Genomic DNA, 26,165 nt, shown 5'->3' with positions numbered 1-26,165 from the left:
GAGGTGTAGTGGTTCTTATAGCAGTAGCCAAACTTCCCGCCGGTGTAGTGCAGAAATGGAAGTGTGACCTATGATTGACCAGTTGGAAAACATGAAAGCGTACTACAGTTACCTCCTAATCTCATATGACATTTCTGTCCGCTAAGTAAAATTAATGTTGTTGGTGGGTGGTTGAGAAGAATCATCACCCCGGTAAGTCTTCTGATTAATTCTCCAGCTCACTAATAAAAATATTGTGACATTTTTTAATCTTTCAGAAGATAACTTTTTACACAATGTGCAAATAATTTGATATGAATGATGTTTTCCTTACCTGTATATTTTGCCCATACATTGATTAACAGAATGTTTCTTTATATTAACAGGAAGTTGCCAATAGTCTTGCCAAACTCAGTCTTCTTGCACTCAGCCGGCTTGGCGGGTATTTAATGGGAGAGCTGGAAACACCTGAAAATCCAGTAATAAGAAAGAGCTTAGCTGCGATGCTCACCCCTTACATTGCTAGGAAACTGGCCGTCTCCTCACCTACTGAGGTATTGTACTGTGTGCCTGAGGAATTTTCGCAGTTCACTTTATTTCCAACACATGTCTTATCTGTGGGCTTTGACTGCACACCCTAATTTCAAACATAATAAGAGGGGCTACCATGATGTGACTTGTACTACCATGCAGACAAAAGAATGTGCACACTAGAAGCACTAAGAATACCGATTACTAAAAATGTATGCCAACTCTTACATTTAACATGGGGTATAAGTGATGTTCTTAGCACAAGTTTGGCTAAAATGCCTGTCCATCCACCATAATAAAGTGAACGTCATCAGATGGGTCCCTAATATCCATAATATACTAGTCTCCATTCTAGCATCCTGATCCTTGTAAAATCCTTGCAGTTCCTCCTTCCTGCCTGGGGTGTCACTCTCTGCTGTAGTGTTTCTACAACAGTCTGGTTTGTATCTGAATATTGAGATAGAAACCAGACTGGTTTTCAAGTACCACAGCAGACAGCGACACCCCAGGCGGAAGGAGGACTACAAGGATATTACAAGGAGCAGGGTGCTAGAATGAACACTATATACTACGTTATATAAATGTATCCAGATCTTATCTATAATAGTACCCATTCCAAAATGTAGACTGCAATATAGGAACTTGTGCTGATTAGAAACACCTAAGTGCTGATGTCATATCTATTAATCCATCATAAATGCATGGTTATCATATTTCCATATCAAGTAATAGGACCTGCTAGCAGTACATTGCACTTTAACCAAGTTATTAGGACTTGGGTATAATTATTTTTACTTGTTTTTGGTCTTAACGTAATAACTAATTAATCCCTGATAAGTATATCATAAATGACTGGTTTATACTATGTAGTGCATTACATAAATTAAATTAAGACAACAACATGACATGTCCTGATGAAGTAACTGTAGTTAACTGTATTTTCTCTCTCCAGATCCTGAAGATGCTAAACAGTAACACAGAAAGCCCCTATCTGATTTGGAACAATGGAACAAGAGCAGAGCTTTTGGAATTTCTTGAATGTGAACAAGAAAGCATGACAAAACGGGTAAGCACAGGTTCTCAAACTCTGTCCTCCCGGGTGACCTAGTGTGGGGTCCTGAGGACCGAGTTTGAAAACTCCTGGGGTAAGGAATACAGACGCTGTACAAATCCACATTTGATTTCCTTGGTATAACCCTTTGAGTGCCAACATCTGTGAGTAATGCGCAAAATAGCCACTAAAAAATGCCAGCGTCGCTCACATTTGTTATATAAGTCAAATAAAAAATATTTGTGGGAAAAAATATTACATTTCCTATATAAAGGTAAATATTACAAGACATTAAATGTTTGCTTGGCAATTTTCTCACCTATTTTGAAAAATTCCCTTGGCACTCAAAGAGTTAAGATAATCATTTAGGGAATGCAAGCATCCTCTTGTATTGTCTTATACCTCTTTAATGCCCTTTCCACAGGGAGAATGTGATAAGAGTTATGGAGCTGACTTTTTGTTTAGTGATCACGCCAAGGAACTTATCGTGGGGGAGATTTTTGTACGGGTGTACAATGATCAGCCTACCTTCCAGCTTGAGGTGAGTACCCATTTATAAAGGGGAGTTGCAGTTTTTCTCCTGAGATTGAATTAATTTATACATTTTATTCTGGTTATCTGACTTGAATATATTTTCATAGATGGTAATTGCTATTAGTTATTATTGGCTAGCATGTAATGGCCTTCAGAGGAAGGAGCGTTAAATAATGCCCGGAGAAGAACAGAAACAGCAGAAATGTGTTTTTAAAATTTTTGCAGAGAGAATTTAGTAGAGATGAATGCTCATACAGATCACTTATTTTCTGTAGACACATGGGGGGGTATACACTGGGGTTTTTTTTGTCAGAAGATTTTCTGACAAAAAAACCCCCAGTGTCTAACCATTGATTTTAAACGCTGGGCGCACCGCCAACCCTCTAACTACCAGAATCTATCAAGTCCTGTAGTTTATAAAGTTGGTTTCAAAAAGCATTACACAGATTTTGAGTCTGTGTGGATCTTCAACCTTTCTCTTGTTCACATGGGGGGGTATGCAATCTGCCGCCGCTAATTCCGACATGGGAAATAGCGGCGGCTCCCTATTCAATGCTGTCTTTACCGGCAGCATTGAAGCGGGGACACTGCAGAACAGGCCCTACTTTAGAAGCTGTCGGGCCCGTTCTGCCGATAATGGCTGTGGATTGTCGCGATCCCGGCCGCAGATCGCCAATCAATAGCCATTTTTGCGGCCACTCCCCCTTTGCGCTGAACAGTAGATGGGACATTGAATCCTACCTATCGTTCTGCAGTCGATCAGACCGCAAATGGGCCAGGATCACGGCTGTCGGCGGGGATCGACAGCCGTGATCCTGGATTGCATACCCCCATGGTACATTACATGTGTGACCTCTCACCTAATCACCTCCTCCCACTCCCGTGTCCAAGATTTCTCTCGCGCTGCCCCCCTGCACTGGAACAACCTCCCGCCACCCATCAGGCTATCTGATTCCCTTACCTCCTTCAAGCGCTCCCTCAAAACCCACTTTTTTCGACTAGCCTATCCCTCCTCCTAACCTCTTCTGATCCTCCTATCCTGCCTCCGTTCCCCTCCGTTCCTACTTATCCTATTGTATTTCGTTCGTCCACCCACCTATTTTTAGTATGTTAACTCTTATGAGCAGGGCCCTCCTTCCTCACGTACTCACCCTACCTCATTACCTCACCTGTGCTCCTGTCCTGTTCTTCCCTTCCTCTACTTCATCTTCGGTCTCCTTGACTATTTTGACACCTACTTCTGAACTGATGCTGATTTTAGTTCTACCAGCTATACCCCTATTTATACTGTATCTTTCTACACACCCTGTACGTTACCTTGTAATTTTTTTTTTTTTTTTTTTTTTTTGCTATGTACGGCGCTGCGGACACTTTGTGGCGCCTTATAAATAAACGTACTACTACTACTACTACTACTACATGAGTGCTTAACAAAGAAGATTGTAGATAAGAAGTAGAGCTAAAAGAGGAAATGCTGTTTAAAAAAACACTGGTTAACTCTAGAAACTGGCAAGCGAGAAGCTTATTACATGAGAACAGTTTATAAGCAAGTAAGACAAGATGATCATTTGGAAAAAGTATTAACAACGAAAGTAACTGATGTCCATAGAAGTAGAGGTGATAACTATGGAATATTTTATTGCCTGATGTAGAAGCTGTTCATTTCTTTGAGTTTACTGTAAGGACATTGTGAATTACTTGCATGGAGCATTCCTCATTATGCACTGTAGTATCAAATTTGTGGTTAAGCTACAAAGGGTCGACCAGTGTCTAGGTCAGTGGTTCCCAAACTGTGTGCCTAGGCACCCTGGGGTGTCTCAGCACACTTGTAGGGGAGCCTTGGATTGGTGGTCTAAGACAAATTTATAATAGTTATGGGCAAAGCAATAGGCAAAACCAGAGTTGCTGGCCGCCATTTATGAAATATGCGGGCAAACAAAAGCAAATCTGGTTCCTCACTAAATAATTGATCCTAAGGATGACATATAAACATAATTTACTTCATTTAATATATTTTGCTAAATTTATCAACAAAAAACTTTTGACCTTGGACTGCTGAAAGAAATATTCTGATACTCAAGGGCTCCGTGGTTCAAAAAGGTTCGGGAACCACTGCTCTAGGTCAACATGCAAGAGCGACAGATAAAAGGTTGACATGGAAATGATCGACACATGAAATAGTTGACATGAATTTTTCACCATTTGTTTTGGTGTCAATTAGTAGGTCAGTTCATTATGTGGACCCAAAATTACTTTACCATTTCAGCAGACATTACCAATTATTTCTATTCTTGAAAACAGTTAACCATAATGAAAGCAATCTTTCTGGTTTTTGATATGAAGATTAGATTTCCCTACATACTGTAAGAGTAATATTCCTTTTTAAATATACATTCTAGTTTAGTTCCCGGAATATGTGTGGGTTATGAAATGAATAGAAAGAAAATTTAAATACAGCATATTTCACTAACCAATTTTGACAGTTTTCTCTAATTTCTACACAGGTACCGAAAACCTTTGCAGCAAGTCTACTGGATTATATAGGGTCGCAAGCGCAGTACCTCCACACACTTATGGCCATGACCCAGACTGGAAAAGTGGAGTCTGATCAGCATGTAGACCGATTGCAGAGGGTTGAGATGGCCCTCGAAGCACTGCGAAATGTCATCAAACATAACCCTGGTAGGAACAGATTTTTAGTATTCTCCTAATACAGGTTGAGGATCCCGTATCCAAAATGCTCGGGACCAGGAGGATTTTGGATAACGGATTATTCCGTATTTTGGAATATTTTAATATTTCAATGATGTATTTTGAAGTATCTTGCATTTATGCTGTATAAACACATAAAATAAACACAAATATATTTTATTACCACATAAAATACAAACAAATATATTTTATTTGTTCAAAAAACAAGGTTTCAAAACATGAAACAAAATTTGTGTACTATCTCAGATATTGAATTTGAATGCCAAGCAATCATTTTCTTGTACATATATAGTACCAGTTACATATCATGTCCCCAGTAGTGCTGTTACAGATGTCCCCAGTGAGTTTTTAGCTAAACAATTTTTTTTTTCCACTTGCTGGAAAGTATGGTTTTCGGAATAATTCGGATAACGGATATTCGGATACGGGATACTCAACCTATGTATACTGTATGTGTCTACCCTGCACACATACATGCATATTCAAAATTAGCACAATAATCCATATGCGATATACAAATCACCATGCGTGGTCTGCATATACCCCGCAGACCACGTGCATAATGTTCAATATATACAAATTTTTGCAGAGTGTTAAAAAAACAAAACTAAACTATGTCATTATTGCCAACATACGTATAGTCAGTGTTCTACCCAGGCATTATTATTTAGGCGGTCCATCTGGCAAGAAAAATTAACTACCGTCTGGCATACTTTCGCCCCCTCCCAGCTGACTGGAGCTGCTGGCCACTCCACAGTGCAACTCACCCAGGGCTAAGGAATTTCAGGACCCCCAGCATTCGTCCCATGCCTTGGTTTTAGTCAACTATTTCTTTTTTGTGGTTGTTGTTAAAATAGCACAGAATTGACATTTTTGGAGTATTGACATTAACATTTATTCTAAATCCTGCTCCAGATTAATACTATAAATTTCCTGTTAAAATTAACCCTTGAAGGAGCTAAATCATGTTTCTCCTTTATAGTTATAGCTGTAAAGAGCAATAACGCTTTCATGTGCATTTAATAGCCTCTGGAATCAAATTGTTTCTACCACACCAACAAATTATGAAAAAGCCTCAGAGTTCACCCAAATCGTAAATCTGTTGCACCACTAGCATCTTCTATGGTATTTAAAAATAATAATTTGAATGGATGCTGAGTGTATAGTGTATATTGCATGTAAAGATCTCATATACTGTATTGCCCATGTTTAAATGCATAGTCCACTGGTACCCAACTGTTTGCTGTGGCACCCTGAAGTGCCTTTGGACCACTTGCATGAATCATGTTGGTAATCTGGGATCAATTCAAATTATTATTTATTTTCAATGTAATAGGCAAAACCAGTGCTGGCGGTTGCAAATTATAAACAATGTGGATAAACAGAAGCAAATTTTGTACATCACCATAAAATGAAACCTACAATTACATTTTAACACAATTTACTTTTTTTTTTCTTCTAAATTTCTTAATAGAAAATGTATGACCTACTGGTGCCTTGAAAGAAATTCTGCTACTACTCTCTAGGGCAGGGATAGGGAACCTTCGGCCCTCCAGATGTTGTTAAACTACACATCCCAGAATGCCCTACAACAGTTTTAGCATGGCCAAATAGCAAAATTGTGTAGTTCAAAAACAGCTGGAGGGCCGAAGGTTCCCCATCCCTGCTCTAGGGCAACGGGATTCCCAAATGTTTGGGAACCACTGGCATAGTCTAAATGTACCAGCCTGCATAATAGTTTATACATTATAGGGACTATTTATTGGTAATGTTTTATAAAATTCTTTAATAATGATAAAGAGTAGCAAATATTCTATTTAAATGTGGATATGTTGCTGACATTACTGGATTCGTTATAACAAAGCATGTCTACAATTGTTTCAACTGTAGGGTCGGAGACTGAGTGTATTGGACATTTCAAGTTGATCTTTTCATTGCTGCGAGTCCACGGTGCTGGGAAAGTTCAGCAGCTTGCACTGGAGGTAAAGGAGGATCTGGGGCTAATAGGTGGACATAGGGTACAATTTAGGCTTCCTGCATCTCTTGCCATTATGGCCGATCTGTCTCTAAATATTTCTTGTGCTCGGTGATTCGGGTTGATCGGACAGAGCCTAATTTGACCCAAATTTGCGCATGCATGTATTTGCGCAGGCAGGCCCCCTGTGCGAACACCTTTTGGGGAGGGAGTGGGGAAGACGGGACGGTCTAGGGGACTGCCCAGCATTTTATGGGCATCACCATGAAAACGCTGGGCGCTCCCATAGGAATGTAGGTGGGCCGATGCCAGCCAGTGGCTGGCAGATGATGTCGCATCACATCAGTGCCTGCCCCCTTTTTGTCGATCAGTTGCGAAAATAAGTCTGTTTTCACTGACTTTTATTTCCTGAAGAGGAGAGAAATCATTAGATGGTCGGCGACCACTGAATGATTTCTTTCCCTGAGGATTATGCGGGCGTCACTGGCGGCAAGGGGGTTAATGTTCCGGAGGGCGGCGGCTGGCATTTACCCGCTCACTAAGCAGCGAAACAATGCTACTTGGAGAGTGGCCCATAATAAGATAATGAAAATCTGCTTAGCTACCATTTACTCGTTAGTTCTTATCATTCCAGCCATTTCAGATTCAAGTGGTATATACATATAAGACAAAAAAAGAACAGCGCTAATCCAGAGATTTAATATAATTTTTATTTAAAAATATAAGCAATACATTAAGAGCAATCACCCGCTGGTACAAAATTACAATAACAATTACATCACATAAAAAAATTAATAATATATATTAACTATATATTAGTATTCAACTTTCCGTAAATATGATGCAGAGGATTAATGTGTTAGTGGATCCAATCTTAAAGTCATTCAACAAGCTCTCTCACAGCTGTTAGTAAGTTAATTTGGATATTACTTGCATGTCAAGAAGATGGATAATTTAACAATATTACCAGTTCAGTGAAGATTAAGATAAAGTGCTGAATAGTGCGTTAAATTGAACTTAAGCTCACCGTCCTCGCTCCAGCTATAACCATGTCTTCCGTCTAACCGTGGTGACCCGGCTGCTGGTGCTTTTTCCCCACGGATGCAGCCCTTCAGGGTTCCTCCACGGGACAGTTTGTAAATGGCAGGCAGGTAGGCGGCAATGTGGTCGGTGCAGGGGCTAGGGTATTGGTCCTTTTACGTATTTCTCTGCCTTAATAGTTGGTGGCTTCCTCAGAAAGGTGTAAACCTTTCTGAGGAAGCCGCCGCCGATTAAGGCAGAGAAGCGCATAAAAGGACCGATACCCTAGCTGCCTGCCATTTACAAACTGTCCCATGGAGGAACCCCGAAGGGCTGCATCCTTGGGAAAAAGCACCAGCAGCCGGGTCACCATGGTTAGAAAGAGGACATTGTTACAGCTGGAGCGAGGACGGTGAGCTTATGTTAAATTGAATGCACTATTCAGCACCTTATCTTAATCTTCACTGAACTGGTAATGTGAAATTACCCATCTTCTTGAAATGCAAGTAATATCCCAACTAACTTACTAACAGCTGTGAGAGAGCTTGTTGAATGACTTTAAGATTGGATCCACTAACACATTAATCCTGATTGCCTCTGCATCATATTTACGGAAAGTTGAATACTAATATATATTTATTAAGGATTTTTTTTTATTTGATGTAATTTTTATTATTAATTTGTCCCGGCCAAGGATTGCTATTAATGTATTGCTTATATTTTTGAGTAAAAATAATTTAAAATTTCTGGATTAGCGCTGTTATTTTTTTGTTTACCTTGTTTTATTTGAGGGGTGGAGTACTCACTTATTAAAGAACAGCAGCAAATTCAGAGCGTGTATACATTTGCGCTTGGTCACCCATCTTCTCCAGTTTTTCATATTTTAAGTTTCACGTAGAAAATAATGGTCATGTAACAACAGTTTTCCGTCTGTGTGTAACAGGTGGTCAACATAGTCACCAGTAATCAGGAATGTGTTAACAACATCGCAGAATCCATGGTACTCTCCAGCTTACTATCTCTCTTGCATTCATTACCAACAAGTAAGTATTGGTTCCTCTGTCATGTCCTTATATAGCTGATGCGAGTAATATTCAGCTGCTGTTAACGCTATGACTGTGCACCTTATGCAGATAGTGAAAACAATCTTCGTATAGTATAAATGAGATTTTACATTGAAAGAAATGTAAAGAACTGTGCAGTGTGCTGCGCTATATAAATAAATGCATACTGGTCTAGACAACAGTTCCAGGTATAACTCTCTGAGTATTCAGTTATTCGCCGATTTCCCTTCATGATAAATCCGCTACTAACACCCGTTTAGTGTCTGGAATATATGGGTTAACCCTGCACAGTAAGCCCCAGAGGGTGCACTTAACCCTTTGAGTGCTAACGGTGCTGTGAGAGATGTGAAAAATATCTGCTAAAACTGCCAGGGTCATAGTCTGGGAATATGAATCACTTTCGTTATTTTTGGAAAATAGTCTGAAGTCAATTCATTGAAGTCTTGTTAAACATTGCGCCAAATAAAGAACAGTCGCTGTGAGCGTCGCTGGCATTGTTAGCGGATATTTTGCACATCTCTCACAGCAACGTTGGCACTCAAAGGGTTAATGCAGATTGTGCCTTGCAGCTCCTGAGGCTGCTGGGAAATAGTTGCATAAAGTGCACCCTCTGGGGCTTACCGTGTAGTGTAGCACCATTAATTGACTAGCTCCAGGTAGGGACTATTTAATTTCAGCATAAATGTAAATCCACAAATTCAGGATCCGATTCAGTTATCAGAAGAGTGCTGCCATCCGAAATTGCAGTGCCTGGGACTGACAAAATAGGCCAGGCTACCCCCTTGGGCAGAGTTGTAGATAATGTTGATGCATAGACCAGTTTAAATTGTAAAAGTTTGGGCTGTGGGGTGGGTGTTATAATGACATGTCAATCTATCATAAATGATTGCCTAAGGATTGAGCAGGACAGGAAGTGGCCATGAACCATGGATGATAGTTAGGACCAGTATTCAATAAAAAAAATAGGGGGGGGGGGGGGGGGCAGGGGGCACTGACACCCACAGCCACACCCAGCTCATTGCACTGACAGGTTGGCTCTTTACCCTCCAAAACAATATGCTTTTCTATACAGTAGAGTCTAGCATTGCAAGTAAGTGAATGGCCCTTGTCATGAACTCTTCCCAGATATCACACACCGCAAAACTCTGCCAGCTACCAAATGATTTAGTGCAGTGCTTTACCCTACTGTTATACCACAGATCAATCCAATTATCCACACTGATCTCACAGGTGCGAGTCATTGTGGCTGCACTTTACAGTGGCCCCAATTCACATAAAATTGATTGCTGCTCCATAGAGGTCCTAGCAATTTTGGGCAAAGGTTGTGAGTTTAGGTGCTGTTACCATGGCAACAGCACATCGCACAATTTGCAAACTATAGGATTGACCCCATAGTATACATATAGTCAGGTCCATAAATATTGGGACATCGAACAACATGTCACAACTGGAATCAACTCCAGACCTTTTACCTGGTTAATTGATGATGAAATAATGAGGGAATAGCCCACACCTGTCCATGAAATAGCTTTTGAGTCGATTGTCCCATTACTTTTGGTTCCTTAAAAAGTGGGCAGCACATATAGAAACCGTGGTAATTCCTACACCGTTCACCTGATTTGGATGTAAATACCCTCAAATTAAAGCAGAAAGTCTGCAGTTAACGCACATCTTGTTTGATTAATTTGAAATCCATTGTTTTGGTTTATAGAGCCCAAAATATGAGAATTGTGTCGAAGTCCCAATATTTATGGACCTGACTGTATAACAGCAAATTTAAGTTTGATATAAGTGTTGTGTGGTGTACACACAGTTCAATGTTATCTATTTTTCTATTCGATTTTGCTTATATGAGCAAAATCAAATTGAAACCGAATGGAAATTTAACGTGTTCGATTAGGATTCAACCTGATGCATGACCCCGTGGCATTGAAATTAAATAGATTGTGCAGGCAAGACTATATAGTACAGATCTGTACTATGTAGTATAAATCTAATATGTACACGTCACCAAGCTATTCGATTACCGATTCAATAGAAATGACATTGCACCGTGTGTATGCCTTTTGAGTTTACAACCAACAATATAACAATAACTGGTAAATCCCATCAGTCATACAAGCAGTACTAGCATTGCACATAACAAGGGCAGATAACGCCATTGAGTTCTCCATGTGTCCGCTACACACACAGCGCTGCAGATATGAATAAAGTGGGGGATGGGTGTACACTCCAGAAGCAGCAGTCACAGGATATCCCAGTTTGCTGCAGGACTTTGGTTACCAATAGCTGTGCAGAATCCCTGACATGCATCACACACAGGTTGCTGCACAGCCGCCTCTCGTCTGAGTTGCAGAGCCTTATAATAGCAGCAGACTTTGCACATCTCTAGCTTCGCCTTAGCTCTCTCCCGGGTGGTGTTGGCCAGGGACTGCTGAGCGTCCACCAGTTTGGTCTCCTGCTTCACGTTGCTGACCTGTATTTGCTCATTCATATTGTGGCTTCTTTTTTGTTTTGTCTTCAGACACTTTGTTGAAGACATTTGTATACAGATATCCATGTTCACCACTCAAGAGGCGGGCCCATTCTCTGTTTGGGCCCGGTTCTGCAGTCCCGAGCAGCCCTGGTTGCTGGCCTTGAAGTGTGGACATTACCTGCACTATATTTGTAGGCTGCTGGGCTTACAGTGCAGGCAATATCTGCCCCTATATTTGTAGATCTACATTTGCGCTCATACAACATACATGACATCTAATGGAGGTTAAGGTTAGGACAATTTGAATAATTTAAAATGTCTTTATGGGAAATAAAGTGTTGATCTGTCTGTGTTTTCAGGTCGACAGTTGGTTCTTACCACTCTGTATGCCTTAACATCAAGTACGAAAATCATAAAGGAGGCCATGGCCAAAGGTTTGTAATAGATTACTTAATTTTGGGTACATTTTTGTAAACCCAAGTATATTGTGCCGTAATTTACTTATATAATATCGCGTCTGCCTGTATCTTTATGCAATTCATTTACTGTATATCAGACATAATATTTTTATATACAGGTTAGAAGTAGTAGTTGAATTAATAAAAAGCATAATTTGTAGATAAGGTTCATTATATTGTTAATTTCTATGTGTATCCACAGGGGCACTAATCTACTTGTTGGATATGTTCTGCAATTCAACTCACCCCCAAGTACGATCACAAACAGCAGAGTTATTTGCCAAAATGACTACCGATAAGCTCATAGGTCCTAAGGTGAGTGATTTCCTGGAATATTTGTGTTCTAGTCATAAGATATAAGACTTCTAATGTCCTAAAGATGTAGCCTGCTCATCATGGCTGCAATATAGCTTGTAGTGTCTCTTTGGGGAAGCAAGTCACACCGGCACCTCTGAATGCTACGCCTGGCTACAGCTAATGTATCGTCAATCAGTGCAACTTCGGCACGCGCACGGCATCAGGTGTGCGATTTCCACAACGCATACCGCACGTGCAACATGGCGGAGGATCGATGTGTCTGGCCACATCTGTGAGTCTCATATGCTAGAGGTGTGGTCATTTTAGCAGTGAAGTAGTGTCCACATTGGCTTCAGGTTTCTTCTTTATCCAGGGTGGCGCTTTGTGCTGTATTATTAAATTTCATGTTGATAAAATTCCAGGAAGGCAATTGGCCTATTAGACAGCAATTCAACATTATCTCCACAGAGATGTATAGTATGCTACAGATAAAGACTAACCAGGACTTTTACAAGCAGTACTGTAATGCCTGTGTTGTAGGACCTTGCAAAGATATGTTTAAATATAATGTAATTAAGTCTGTTACTTACACTGATAAAACAGATTGTTTTATAAAATGAAACTGAAGTGCGTGATACTAACGTTTTCCCATTGCTGTAGGTCAGAATTGCTTTGATCAAATTCTTACCGGGGGTCTTTATGGACGCTATGAGGGACAATCCGGAAGCTGCTGTACATATATTTGAAGGAACTCATGAAAACCCAGAATTAATTTGGAATGATAACTCCAGGGAAAAAGTATCAACCACAGTTCGGGAAATGATGTTAGAGTAAGTAAACAACACAAAACGGGGCTTTCTATAAAGCCCCCAAAAATGTACACCGCAAGTGTTTGGTTTGCGTCCTCTTATTTATTACTATTACCCTTTATATCATTAAAACTTCTGAATATCTGCACAAATAGAATAATCCTGTCGATGACCGCATGTCCAACAAGGTTGTGCCACTCACAGTTGAAGTCCACTAAAGAGTATAGAAAATAAATGCTTGGGAAATAGTACCAGGGTAGCGATCCATGCTCCCCTGCATCGTTAACAACCCCCCCCCCCCCCCCCCCCCTTCAGCTGAACAGTATTTCAGAATATTTCGTATTTCAGAATTTTTGATATGGGAGACTCAATCTGTAAATGTTTTCTGTTTTGCTGTGTTTCTGGGTCAGCATTACAATCTTTACCAAACTGAGTGTGTCTAAAGGCCCACATCCACAATGGCAGGCATGTCCAAACTCTGTCAGTCCAGCTGTTGTGAAACTACAAGTCCCATCATGCCTTGCCACAGTTTTGCTATTAGGGAATGCTAAAACTATGGCAAGGCATGCTGGGATGTGTAGTTTTACAACAGTTATAGGGCCACATTTTGGACCTGTGCGAGGTATCGCATGCAGTTACCTCACATGCAATACCCCGCCAACTCACTCAGCAGCTGCAGGATCGCATACGATACATTGTATGCTGTCTGAAATTACATTTCAGAAATAAAAAAATCGGTTTACCCGCATTATCTGTGGAACCAATTAACCCATATGGACATATCATACGATACATTGTATGCTCTCAGGACTGCCATCACTGCTGCCATGACCTCACCCTCTCCCTCCTCCCCTCCTACATCTCCACTCCCCTCCTTCCAACCTCTGACCTCATTTTACCCCACCACTGCTGCTGAAGTCCACTCTATCCTTCAATCCGCTTCTCTCTCCACCTGCCCGCTCGATCCTATCCCCTCCAATATTATCCGTCGTCTCAGTCCGTCAGTCTGCTCTCACCTGGCTCACCTCTTTAATCTTTCCCTATCCTCTGGGATCTTCCCTTCCTCCTTCAAACATGCTCTTGTCTCCCCAATTCTCAAAAAAACAAATCTGGACCCCAACTCTCCATCCAACTACAGGCCCATATCCCTCCTCCCTTTTGCCTCCAAGCTCCTAGAACGTCTGACCTATAATCGTCTCCTAAGCCACCTTACTGCTAACTCCATTCTAGACCCCCTCCAATCCGGGTTCCGCCCTTTACATTCCACTGAAACTGCCCTGACCAAAGTCACTAACGATTTACTATCGGCTAAATCCAAAGGCCTCTTCTCTATCCTCATCCAGCTTGATCTGTCGGCAGCCTTTGACACTGTTGACCACCCTCTCCTGCTCAACACCCTCCGCTCCTTTGGCATCACTGGCACGGTCTTCTCTTGGTTCACCTCATACCTCTCTGACCGCTCCTTCTCCGTCTCCACTCCGAGCTCCTCCTCCTCCTACTACCCCGCAGCCAGTCGGTGTTCCCCAAGGGTCAGTCCTTGGCCCTCTCCTCTTCTCCCTCTACACCACCTCTCTGGGCACCCTCATCAGCTCCTATGGTTTTCATTACCACCTTTATGCTGATGATACCCTAATCTATCTCTCCTACCCCGACCTATCCCCATCACTCCTGTCCAAGGTCTCCGAATGCCTCACGGCCATCTCAGCCTGGATGACCCAACGCTTCCTGAAACTAAACATGGCTAAAACTGAACTTCTAATCTTCCATCCCCCGTACATCCCCTCTTCTCCCACTATCTCCATCAGCATTGGTGAAACCGAGATCACCTCCACCGACCAAACGCGCTGCCTCGGTGTCATCATTGACTCCTCCACCCCCCACATTCGTGCTCTCTCACAGTCTTGCCGCTTTCACCTACGCAACATCTCACGCATCAGACCATTCCTCTCCACTGACGCGACCAAAATTCTCATTCACTCTCTTGTCATCTCCCGCCTTGACTACTGCAACATCCTTCTCTCTGGGCTACCTCTCACCCGCCTCGCACCTCTCCAAACCATTCTTAACGCTGCTGCTAGGCTCATCTTCCTCTCCCGCCGCTCTACCTCCGCCTCCCCCCTCTGTCTATCTCTTCACTGGCTCCCCATTCCTTTCCGAGTTCTCTTTAAACTCCTCACCACCACCTACAAGGCTCTCTCCTCCACCGCTCCTTACCTTTCTTCACTGATCTCTATCCACACTCCCTCCCGTCCTCTTCGCTCCATCGCTGACCGCCGACTGACCTCTCACCTAATCACCTCCTCCCACTCCCGTGTCCAAGACTTCTCTCGCGCTGCCCCCCTGCACTGGAACAACCTCCCGCCACCCATCAGGCTTTCTGATTCCCTTACCTCCTTCAAGCGCTCTCTCAAAACCCACTTTTTTCGACTAGCCTATCCCTCCTCCTAACCTCTTTTGATCCTCCTATCCTGCCTCCGTTCCCCTCCATTCCTACTTATCCTGTTGTTTTTCGTTAGTCCACCCACCTATTTTTAGTATGTTAACTCTTATGAGTAGGGTCCTCCTGCCTCACGTACTCACCCTACCTCTTTACCTCACCAGTGCTCCTGTCCTGTTCTTCCCTTCCTCTACTTCATCTTCAGTCTCCTCGACAATTTTGACTCCTACTTCTGAACTGATGCTGATTTTATTTCTACCAGCTATACCCCTATTTATACTGTATTTTTCAACACACCCTGTACGTTACCTTGTCATTTGTTTTTTGTTTGCTATGTACGGCGCTGCGGACACTTTGCGGCGCCTTATATGCAATCCCAGCAAGGGCTACGGGCTGTGATGAATATTCATGGCAGCCCGTTGGATCTGCGACAGCAATATGAGGTGCAAAGGAACGTGCATCTCAATCACAGGAAAATTACTTGCGATGTGTCACTTTTCATGCGATTCATCGCAGCAATGCGTAGGAATCGCATAAAAATAGTCCATATCGCACTAGTGGATTGCAGCCTTAACTGTTTTTCTTTCATGAGCAATGTGAAAGAGTAGGTGTAAGCATTGAGCTGCGGTGCACAGTGTCTTCTACAAGGCTGCGGATGGGATGGGGCTGTGCTAGTTCATGTATCTAAATTCAGAGCCTGAGCCTACTGTATATGCAGAGGAGACCCCTCACGTTCCTGACAGTACTGCAATGTGCAGTCTGATTTGTGTTTTGGCCTTTGTCTAAATTATGGGGCAAGAGGAAGCAGGGAAGTTTGTTAACTCTGGATCCTTTCCCTCTAGAACACAACACTTTTAGCATGGCCTGCATGATACGGTGAAAAGTGAAGGATGGATAAGACAAAGAAGGGCTAGTATTCAGGTGGATAAATACTAATTTATTTATTTTATACTTTTTAGGCACTTTAAACAGCAGGTTGAAAATCCAGACACAAATTGGAAGGTAAGTACCAAATATCACCTAAGTAATAACTAAATCTGCGGTAAAATATTAAGTGTTTTCTTATCAAAGTTATCTTATAGCTACAGTTTGATGCTGAACTCCTTTTGGGTTTGTTCTAGCTGCCAGATGATTTCAGCATTGCCTTTGGAGAGGCACACGGAGAATTGTCGGTTGGCGGTGTTTTCTTACGAATATTTATTGCACAGCCCGCATGGGTCCTACGAAAGCCAAGGGAGTTCCTCATTGCCCTTCTGGAAAAGTTCACTGAGCTGCTGGAGAAGAACAATGTTCATGTAAGATTATTTGGTTAAAAAGATAAAAGTGCCTGGGCCATATACTTATTGCATCTAAAGCCGCTATTGCTCAGCAATGGAAGACTCCAAATATCCCTACAGTTCAAGCTATAGAAGCCAAAATCCATAAGCATTTCACATTTGAAACGACCCCAAACCCATATAACCCCCCATCCCCTCTTCTTAAACGAAAATGGGCTAAATGGTTTTCCTATAAAAATGTTGATCCGACTACTATACCACTCTTTACTCCATAGTACTCAGGAAATATTTTCTTGACAGACTGCACCCATGTCTTTATGATTATCTGTGATTGTTATTGTATAATATGTCTTATAGTTTCCCCATCCCAACCCCCCCCCTCCCTCATTCTTTACCTCCCCGATTCCCCTCTCTCTAGTCTTTACCAATGACTTTGTGATTATACTGATCACCAATTGTACTGCTATTGTGTTTACCTTGTCAATTGGTTTGACTGTTTTTTCATAAAACCTTAATAAAAACGAATAATAATAAAATTAAAAAAAGATAAAAGTGCCTAAAAGAAAGACCATCAAAACATTGCTATTAATATTTTACATTATATATGTAAATGTCTCAAGATGTTGCCAGAATAAAATATGGTTGCCGTTAGGATCCTTGTCAGAAAGCTTGGTGATGGGCACATCAAGGACACTGTCCGCCTATTTGAATTCAAATGCATGTTTGATAGTGTGAAAACTAGAGCCCACAATGGCTCTTGTGGATGCCTATATTCATAACCGGGCAGTCATTGTTATGATTCCATGGGATAAAATTCTCATAAAACAAACACTTAGCATTTATGAAATCAGGGGTATATTTATAAACTGTCGAACAGGGGAATATGCGCTATATCCGTGCGTTACGACAGGGGATAGCACTTCCCCTGATGTATGTCACCTGCGATGCGGGTGTTTAACGGGCAGCGCTACGGGTAGGAGGCTTAGCGCAGCTACAATATTTTATATTGTGCGCCTAGCTCCTACCTAAATGTATGAACAGTCAACAGCGCTGTCCCTGCTGCTGGCTCAGAGCTGCGCTAAAGATCTCGCGTGAGTAGAGATCCCGCGCACTCCCCCGCTTTGGCAGGTAAGATGTTAATACATCTTGTCGGTCTCCCCTCCTGCTTCGCCTCGTTAATGAGGCGGAGCAGAAAGGGTTATATTGGCACAATAAGCACCGCTATAATAAATCTACCCCTCAGGGGGTAGATGTAGGAAGCAGTGCTAAGGGAGGAGAAGTGATAAAGTGCTTGGTACTGTACTTTATCTCCATCCAGACAGCTCCTAACTGTCCCTTATTAAACTCAGCCTGTAACGAGCTGCTTGGTAAAGTACCAGGCATTTTGTCACTTCTCCCTTATCACTGCTTCATACATCTACCCCCCATTGTTTAGAACAGTGATTTCAAAGCTGGGTGCATGGGCCACTTGTGGGTTTCCCCCTTTCATGAGGACCAGGGCCAAATCAAATATTTATGGTCAATGTGTTGGGCAAAACCAGTGCTGGTCCTGCCATTCAGGAGCCCAACCCTGTCCACCACCACATAACAGACCCTGCGATGACAGGTAAGCATAATTTACTTATTTTAATTTTTTTTGTGGGCTGAATTTCTCAATAAGAAACTTGCCATGAAAACATGCTGAGGGAAAAACATCTAAAATCTAAGCTTTTCTGGCCTGGTAACCGCACTTGAACATGTGTACTGTAAGCTCTTATCAATTTCATATGGTCTATTTAACGTAATAGTCCATATACATGTAAATGAAAAAAATCAATTTTTTTCTTTCAGGGTGAAACTTTAGAAACAGTGACTACAGCAACAGTTTCTTTGTTCAACGCACAGCCTCAGTTATTGGACCAGGTCCCACCTCTGGGTCACCTACCCAAGATCCTCCAGGCATTGAGTCACAAGAACAACGCTATTCCAAAGTGTGCTATACGCGTCATCCACACAATGACTGATAATGAGGTAGTGCCCTGGTGTGTTTTTTCTGTAATTTCCTGATTTTCATGTCACGTGTTTTACTTTCATGTATTTTCCTTTCTCTTCCTCCTAGCTCTGTGTTCGATCATTTGCTTCTCTTGAGACAATTGGACCCCTGATGTGTGGAATGAAGAAGCGTTCAGACATGATTGGATTAGCCTGCGAATCACTGAATAGGATGTTCCAGAGAGAGCAAACTGAACTTGTCGCACAAGTGAGAAACACTCTCTATGGGAAACCTCCATATATTTAGCACCAAGAGGGTTCTATATTTGTCGTAGCTCAGAGTAGATGTGATTTGTACAAGGTTCATGTGCTCAGTTCAGTAAATAGAAAATTGCTTGCACAACGTGCCATGTTTCATACTCTTTTAGAAGTGTATTACAGTAGATCATATTATGCTTTCTCCTTCATACTTCATGGCAGCCATTACATTTGGTTCATCCCTCTCTCCTCTCCAATTAGACAGGTAGTTTTTTCCCTTAGGATCCAGCCCCCTCCTCTATATAATCTGGCACCTCCCCACAGACCGTAGTCTTTTTCCTGTCTCCTTCTGTCTGTGACAGGTAGTCAGTTAGAGTTAGTTTGTTATTTTTGATATATACCCGGTAGGCTGGTTATGCGACCGGAGACCTGGGCGGGCAGGCTGGCGGTGCCTAAGCCTAAAGTGTGTCCGTGGGCCGGTGGCAAGGACATTGTAAGAACCCACGGCGTCCCTCCCTGCATAGCGCATGTAAGTATCACCTGTTTGCCGGCTCCTGCGTGTCCCAGTGTCCGGGTACAGGCTCCGGCTTCCTTCCCTGGGTAGCGCGGAGTCTCCCCGGCAGTCAGGACGGCGTTAGTGACGCGCGCGTCACTTCCGGCGGATGCACGCGGCGTGCGGGTCACGGCCGCGTGCGTTCCAGCTAGGCGGAAGTGCGCGCCGGGTTGGCGCCAGCGGCAGAGAGGGGGACGCTGGCTGCTGCGGCAGCGTGTATTAAAAGGCGCCTGGTCGGTGTTACAGGCGCAAGGCTGTTCGGCTGCAAGAACGTTTTGGTAGCAAGCCAGGATTATTGCCATGGAGGATGCCTCTCAGAAGGGGGTTACACCGCCGCCCAGGTAAGTCCTCTTAATGAGGACACGCTGTTACAGCATGCCATGTTTGCAGTCAGGTAGTTAGTATCTTTCTTTCTTGTCTTGTAGTGTGCCTTCAGTGCCCAGAAAGAAAGTGGCTAAGACCAAGAATACTAAAATCTGTCCAGGATGTGATAGAGCCTTTGTTGGAGAGACAGTACTATGTTTAGAGTGTCTGACAAAGAAGGATGTTGGGATGAATATATCAGCCCAGTTAGCTGAAATGAGAGACTGGATGAAGAAAAACTTTATCTCCAAAGAGGAGTATGCAGGGAATAAAAGGTCCAGGTCCCAGACTAGCCTTGATAAAGATGACGGTGATGTGTCAGTGCATGATGATGCGGACAAGGAGGAGTCTGGGGGCTCATCAGCTGAGTCAGGCGAAGTATTGGAGGACGAGCGTCTATTTAATGTGGAGTTGGTAGAAGCAGTGCTTAAAAATCTCTATAGGACACTTAACTATAAGCAGCCTGCAAAGTCTGAGTTTGACGCATTGTTTGAGGATCGTTCTAAAAAAGGGAGATCTTTTCCAGTACATAAGGTTGTGAAGGATATCCTAGCTAAGGAATGGCAGGGTGTCGACAAGAGAGTGGGGTCGACTAAGAGAATTCAAAAAATGTTTCCCATTGAGGATGAAGAGTTCATTAAGTGGTGTAATATACCTAAAGTCGACGCAGCAGTGTCAGAAGTGACGACTCGTACCACCATTCCTCTTGAGGATGGGGCGTCACTAAAAGACGCAATGGATAAAAAAATGGAGAGTGCTCTAAAGAGACTACATATCTCTGCCTCAGTCTCACTGAAATCAGGGGTGGCCATGGCCTCCCTTTCTCGGGCGCTCAGAATTTGGTGTTCAGCATTGCAGGAAGACATACAGGAAAAGGTTTCCCGTGATCAAATCGGCAAAAGTCTTACCCAGGTGCAGCTGGCAGTGGACTATATGTGTGAGGCCTCCCTAGATGGTCTTGATTTTGCAGCAAAATCCCTGACTTCGGGGTTGGTGGCCCGTAGGGCCTTATGGCTTAAATCATGGGCGGCAGATTCCCATTCGAAGAACAAGCTAGCAACATTGCCTTATGAGGGTGCTTTCCTTTTCGGCAGTTGTTTGGATCAGATGATTCAAAGAATGTCAGGCGGTAAATCAGTCCGATTACCACAGGACAGAAGAGGGAGATTTTTCTCATATTCTTCCAGACAAGCGTATAGACAAGCCAAGTCCTACAGGCCAGGCAGGTCTGTCCGGGACAGATACACGCAAGGGACGTCCAGAGCCTTTTTTCGGCAATACGTCAAGAAAAGAGGCGAAAGTTCGGGAACCACACAGAAACAGTGACGGTGGTCCCATGGTGGAGCAGGCCCAGGTAGCGGGAAGGCTGTTGGGCTTTGCTCGCGTCTGGGAACAAACCGTCCGAGACAGATGGGTTCTGGAGGTAGTCAGGATTGGCTATCACCTAGAGTTCATGTCAAAGCCAAGAATGGCGAAATTTTGTGTTTCAGAGATCCCAGTTTCGAAGATAGAAAGGGAAGCTCTAAATTTAAGTTTAAAGGGACTCATCGCATCAGGAGCAGTGGTGAGAGTCCCGGAGGAAGAGGAAGGAGCCGGTTTTTATTCTCGTCTCTTCATAGTCAACAAGAGTTCTGGAGGTTACAGAACTATATTAGATTTAAGAAAATTAAACTTGCGCATAAAGAAAAGAAAGTTCCACATGGAGACTACAAAGTCGATCCTAATGGGGTTGAAAAGAAACGATTTTATGGTCTCCATCGACCTAAAAGACGCCTACTTCCATATTCCCATCTCCCCAGACGACAGGAAATATCTGAGATTCTGCATAGGTCACGATCACTTCCAGTTCACCTGTCTGCCCTTCGGCCTCACCTCGTCACCAAGGGTCTTCACCAAAGTTCTGGTGGTCTTGATAGAAGAACTGAGGAAAAGGAAAGTCATGATATGGGCATATCTAGACGATCTGTTGATCGTGGCACCTTCAGAGGAAGAGGTGGTCACAGCAAGAGACTACACCATTCAGTTTCTTCAGGAACACGGGTGGCTGTTAAATTGGGAGAAGAGTTGTCTAGAGCCAACACAGAGTCTCCAGTTTCTGGGAGTATTGGTGGATACCGTGAGGTTTCAAGTGTCCTTGTCCACAAAGAGGTGCGAGAAAATCCAGCAGCTAATCTCAAGAATCTACGAGGAAGATCGGGTACCCCTCAGGTCAGCAATGAGTCTCTTAGGGATGATGGCGTCCACGGTGGACATAATCCCATGGGCCAGATGGAGGATGAGACCTCTCCAGTGGTCCCTTCTAGGTTACTCGAGAAGACTGGTGCCACTAGAAAGAAGGATAAAGATCTCAGAGGCAGCCAAAGAATCCCTAAGATGGTGGGAGGCCGATCAGCTAGTACCAAGAAAATCCTCACTAGCAAGTCCCCGTTACAAGGTGATCACCACAGACGCCAGCGCTACGGGTTGGGGGGCTCATGGTCTGGGCAAGACATGTCAAGGTCAGTGGTCCCGGCACGAGTCAGAGTTCTCCTCCAATCACAGAGAGCTAAGGGCCGTGTGGAAGGCAATAGAATTCTTCAGCGAAGACGTCCGAGGGGCGCACTTGCGCATTTTTTCGGACAACGCCACTACCGTCTCCTATGTCAACAGACAAGGAGGTACACGGAGTCACGGGCTCTTAGAAGAGGTGCGAAACATCATGTGCTGGTCCGAGGAAAACCTGTTGTCCATATCAGCGCTCCATGTGCTGGGAGAAGACAATCAGCTCGCAGACTATCTGAGCCGCACAAGCGTGGTGCCTGGCGAGTGGGAGCTGAAGGACTCAGTGTTTCAGGAAATAGTAGAGCAATTCGGTCAACCAGAGGTGGACCTCATGGCTTCAGCAGTCAACAAGAAGTTGCCACAGTTCTACTCACGGTACCCGGCTTGGGGGTCGAGCGGAGTGGACGCCCTATCGCAGAGTTGGGAGTTTCACCTGGGGTATGTGTTCCCTCCAATTTCCCTCATTCACAGGACATTGTGGAAAGTCAGAACGGAGGGGGTCCAAGTCATAGCTATCCTTCCCTACTGGCCCAGGAGGGCTTGGTTCCCCATGTTAGAGAGCATGGCGATTGCGGGTCCAGTGTTTCTTCCAGTGACTCAGGATCTGCTCAAGCAGGGCCCAGTTTATTGCCTAGAGCCTCACAGATTGAATTTAGCGGCCTGGAAATTGAAAGGCGGCAACTAAAAGACAAGAATTTATCCCCAGAAGTCATTGAAGTACTTCTCCAAGCGAGAAAGAAGGTATCGTCAGAGATCTATTACAGAATATGGCGGGTGTTCGCAAATTGGTCCAAGGGCAAGTTCACCTTTCCTAAAGCAAACATTCCTCAAGTGTTACAGTTTCTTTGTGATGGGCTTAACAAAGGGCTGTCGGCTTCAACACTCAAGGTCCAGATTTCGGCGCTGAGTGCGCTGCTAGACAAGAAACTAGCAGAACATAGCTTAGTTAAAAGGTTTTGTCAGGCTCTCAAGAAGATCCGGCCTAGAGTTAGGTCAATAATCCCCCAGTGGGATCTTAATTTGGTTTTGAATGGACTAATGGAGGCTCCGTTTGAGCCATTGGACAGAGCGAAGTTAAAGTTTCTAACATGGAAGATGTTATTTTTAGTTGCAATAACTTCAGCAAAAAGAGTGGGAGAGATTCATGCTCTGTGCATCAAGGAACAGTATTTGAAGATTTTCCCGGATCGGGTAGTGCTGAGGACTAGGCCGGCCTTTCTACCCAAGGTGGTTTCCTCAGTTAATTTAAGTCAAGAAATAGTTTTGCCTTGTTTTTTCCAAAATCCTCTGACGAAGAAAGAGGAAAAATTGCATACCCTAGATGTCTTGAGAGCTATCAAGATTTATCTACACAGGACGGCGGGGTTCAGGAAGTCAGAAGCATTATTCGTGATTCCCCAGGGGGCAAAGAAAGGATTGGCTCCATCAAAGCAATCAATGTCAAGGTGGCTAAAGGAAGTAATTGCATTTACTTACAAGAAGGTGGGTCGTGAAGTTCCTGAGGGCATTAAGGCTCACTCGACAAGGGCAATGGCGGTTTCTTGGGCGAGAGAGGCCAAAGTTTCGGCTAAAGAAATTTGTCAAGCAGCCACCTGGTCTTCCTTGCATACCTTCTCTAAGCATTATGCATTGGATGTCGCGGGCTCAAGCTTTGGAAGTGAAGTTCTTAGACAAGTCTTGGCCTGAGGTATAGTATAACCCACCCTACTGCTTTGGTACATCCCAATGTAATGGCTGCCATGAAGTATGAAGGAGAAAGCAAGGATTATACTCACGATAATACCTTTTCTTCGGAATACTTCATGGCAGCCCAAAAGTTTGTTGGCCCTCCCTGTTTGTGTTTTTTCCCTAGGATCAGGACGGAGACAGTCAAAGACTACGGTCTGTGGGGAGGTGCCAGATTATATAGAGGAGGGGGCTGGATCCTAAGGGAAAAAACTACCTGTCTAATTGGAGAGGAGAGAGGGATGAACCAAATGTAATGGCTGCCATGAAGTATTCCGAAGAAAAGGTATTATCGTGAGTATAATCCTTGCTTTTTACCTGGCAACTAGAATAGTACATCAGAAATAATTTCCTGTTTGTAGAATGACATAACACTGTATACTGAGGTTACTCTAAAAATACTAATTCATTTCAAAATTACAGTAGAAGATGAAGTATCATATCGCACAAAATAACATTTCAGCTCGCAGCCTTCCGAGGTGGCAAACTGATATAAGTGGAAGTGGCCCATTTGGGTGCTTAACTGGCACTTTTATGGTTGCGCTAATTAGTTTAGTCGGATTTAGCTACTTTTTAAACTAAACCTAGTGTAATAAGTGCAATCAGCATTATAAATAGCACCCAAAACAATTAAATTGCTACATTAGGCACCCATTATCGCAGCAAAAACTGGTACTTTTTTCCAAAGTTATTGACTGCTCAGGTCATAGATGTGACCAGTTCAATCATTTAAGCTGGGAAATAGTTATTTGATGCACAAATCACTTATGTTTTCTATTGGCAACATCTGTCATTCAGTGCAGACTACCGTTTCCAACTTGACCAACTATATCGTCCACAACAAAACCATGCAGTTAGTCTTGATATTGTAAGTAAAATATCAATAGTTTAATATTACCATGATAAAATCTTAAGGGGTGTACACACTGTGTGATTGCCTTGCTTTTCAATCATGATTCGATCCTCGAATTTGGATCGAATCACACGGCAAGGCAAACACATTTGAGTTAGACTATATAGTACAGATCTGTTGTATGTGTTCCTGCCTGGACAGTCTATTTTTCTATTCGTGGCTGAGCATCGAGATCGAATGAAAATCGAGTGCGCCGATTTCCATTCGATTTTAATTCAGTTCAGCTCATATAAGCAAAATCGAATAGAAAAATAGACCACATCAAACCATGTGTATGAGGGCATTACTGTGTGATGGCAGCAGATTCACGCATAGCATTATAAATTGATTTGACACATGTTACGTGTTTGCATTTTATTTATCTGCACCATTGAGTAAAAGAACACTTTTTTTTTTCTTTCCAGGCACTAAAAGCTGACTTGGTTCCATATTTACTAAGGTTGCTTGAAGGACAAGGCCTTGAGAACCTGGAAGGTCCCGCAGCCACAAAAGCTCAAATAGTTAAAGCTCTGAAGTCAATGACTCGCAGCCTACAGTATGGAGAACAGGTGAGTATCCCCAGCACAGTTATAAGTGTGTGAGTGGTAAATGGTCCCAATAAATTAGCGGTGGTAGGTAAAAAAAAGTGATGGGAGAGGAGCTCCTCCTATTGCCAAAACTAGTGAATAATACACATATTATGTGCCTGATTTAGTTTTTATATTACTATAAAGACAAAGAAACCTGAAAAAGAAATACATACAATAGTACATACAATAGTACAGACTATTCATTTTAAAGGCTGTTAAAAAGCTCAATAGATCACAGATTGCAATAGTAATCAGCATTTTAAGGAACCAATTCTTGGTCCCAAAGTATTTTCTGAATCTATACCAAAGTTGGGAAAGGTGTATATATGTATATATGTATATATATATATATATATATATATATGTATATATGTATATATATATATATATATATATATATATATATATATATATATATATATATATATATATATATAATTTTTTTTTTTTTTTTTTTTTTTAAATGGGGTTTTATTAAAAAAAAACATTACTGTAGAAAAACAACAGCATGTAGAAATATTACAAGAACATAAATATCATTGGCTTATCTGTACGTGTTTGAAGTCGAACACTCCTCTTTAAGTGTATATTAATAAAAAAAAATCGAATGAAGTTCTGTTTAAAAAATGTAAATGTAAATATATAAGAACAG

General features: G+C 42.6%; 1 protein-coding gene across 5 annotated transcripts in view; it reads left to right on the top strand.

The window, feature by feature from the left end:
- Positions 1-26,165, top strand: part of DNAJC13 (DnaJ heat shock protein family (Hsp40) member C13) — a 198,686-nt gene that overhangs the window by 154,778 nt on the left and 17,743 nt on the right. For all 5 annotated transcript variants that reach the window (XR_014475029.1, XM_083188595.1, XM_083188594.1 and 2 more), the window contains 14 exons: positions 366-533; positions 1,463-1,576; positions 1,986-2,102; positions 4,600-4,777; positions 6,698-6,789; positions 8,746-8,845; positions 11,702-11,776; positions 12,003-12,115; positions 12,758-12,927; positions 16,303-16,345; positions 16,465-16,638; positions 18,451-18,630; positions 18,719-18,859; positions 25,349-25,492. Coding sequence is in view for 4 of the 5 variants with exons in the window: in XM_083188595.1 (XP_083044721.1) it covers positions 366-533; positions 1,463-1,576; positions 1,986-2,102; positions 4,600-4,777; positions 6,698-6,789; positions 8,746-8,845; positions 11,702-11,776; positions 12,003-12,115; positions 12,758-12,927; positions 16,303-16,345; positions 16,465-16,638; positions 18,451-18,630; positions 18,719-18,859; positions 25,349-25,492 (1,809 nt within the window). In the remaining variant the exon portion in view is untranslated. The remainder of the gene's footprint in view (positions 1-365; positions 534-1,462; positions 1,577-1,985; positions 2,103-4,599; positions 4,778-6,697; positions 6,790-8,745; positions 8,846-11,701; positions 11,777-12,002; positions 12,116-12,757; positions 12,928-16,302; positions 16,346-16,464; positions 16,639-18,450; positions 18,631-18,718; positions 18,860-25,348; positions 25,493-26,165) is intronic.

This window comes from Crinia signifera, chromosome 5 (genome assembly GCF_055691185.1).
Source record: "Crinia signifera chromosome 5, ASM5569118v1, whole genome shotgun sequence".
Taxonomy (NCBI): Eukaryota; Metazoa; Chordata; class Amphibia; order Anura; family Myobatrachidae; genus Crinia; species Crinia signifera.
Note: the sequence above shows the minus strand (reverse complement) of the source record. Positions and strands in the feature narration are given on the sequence as shown.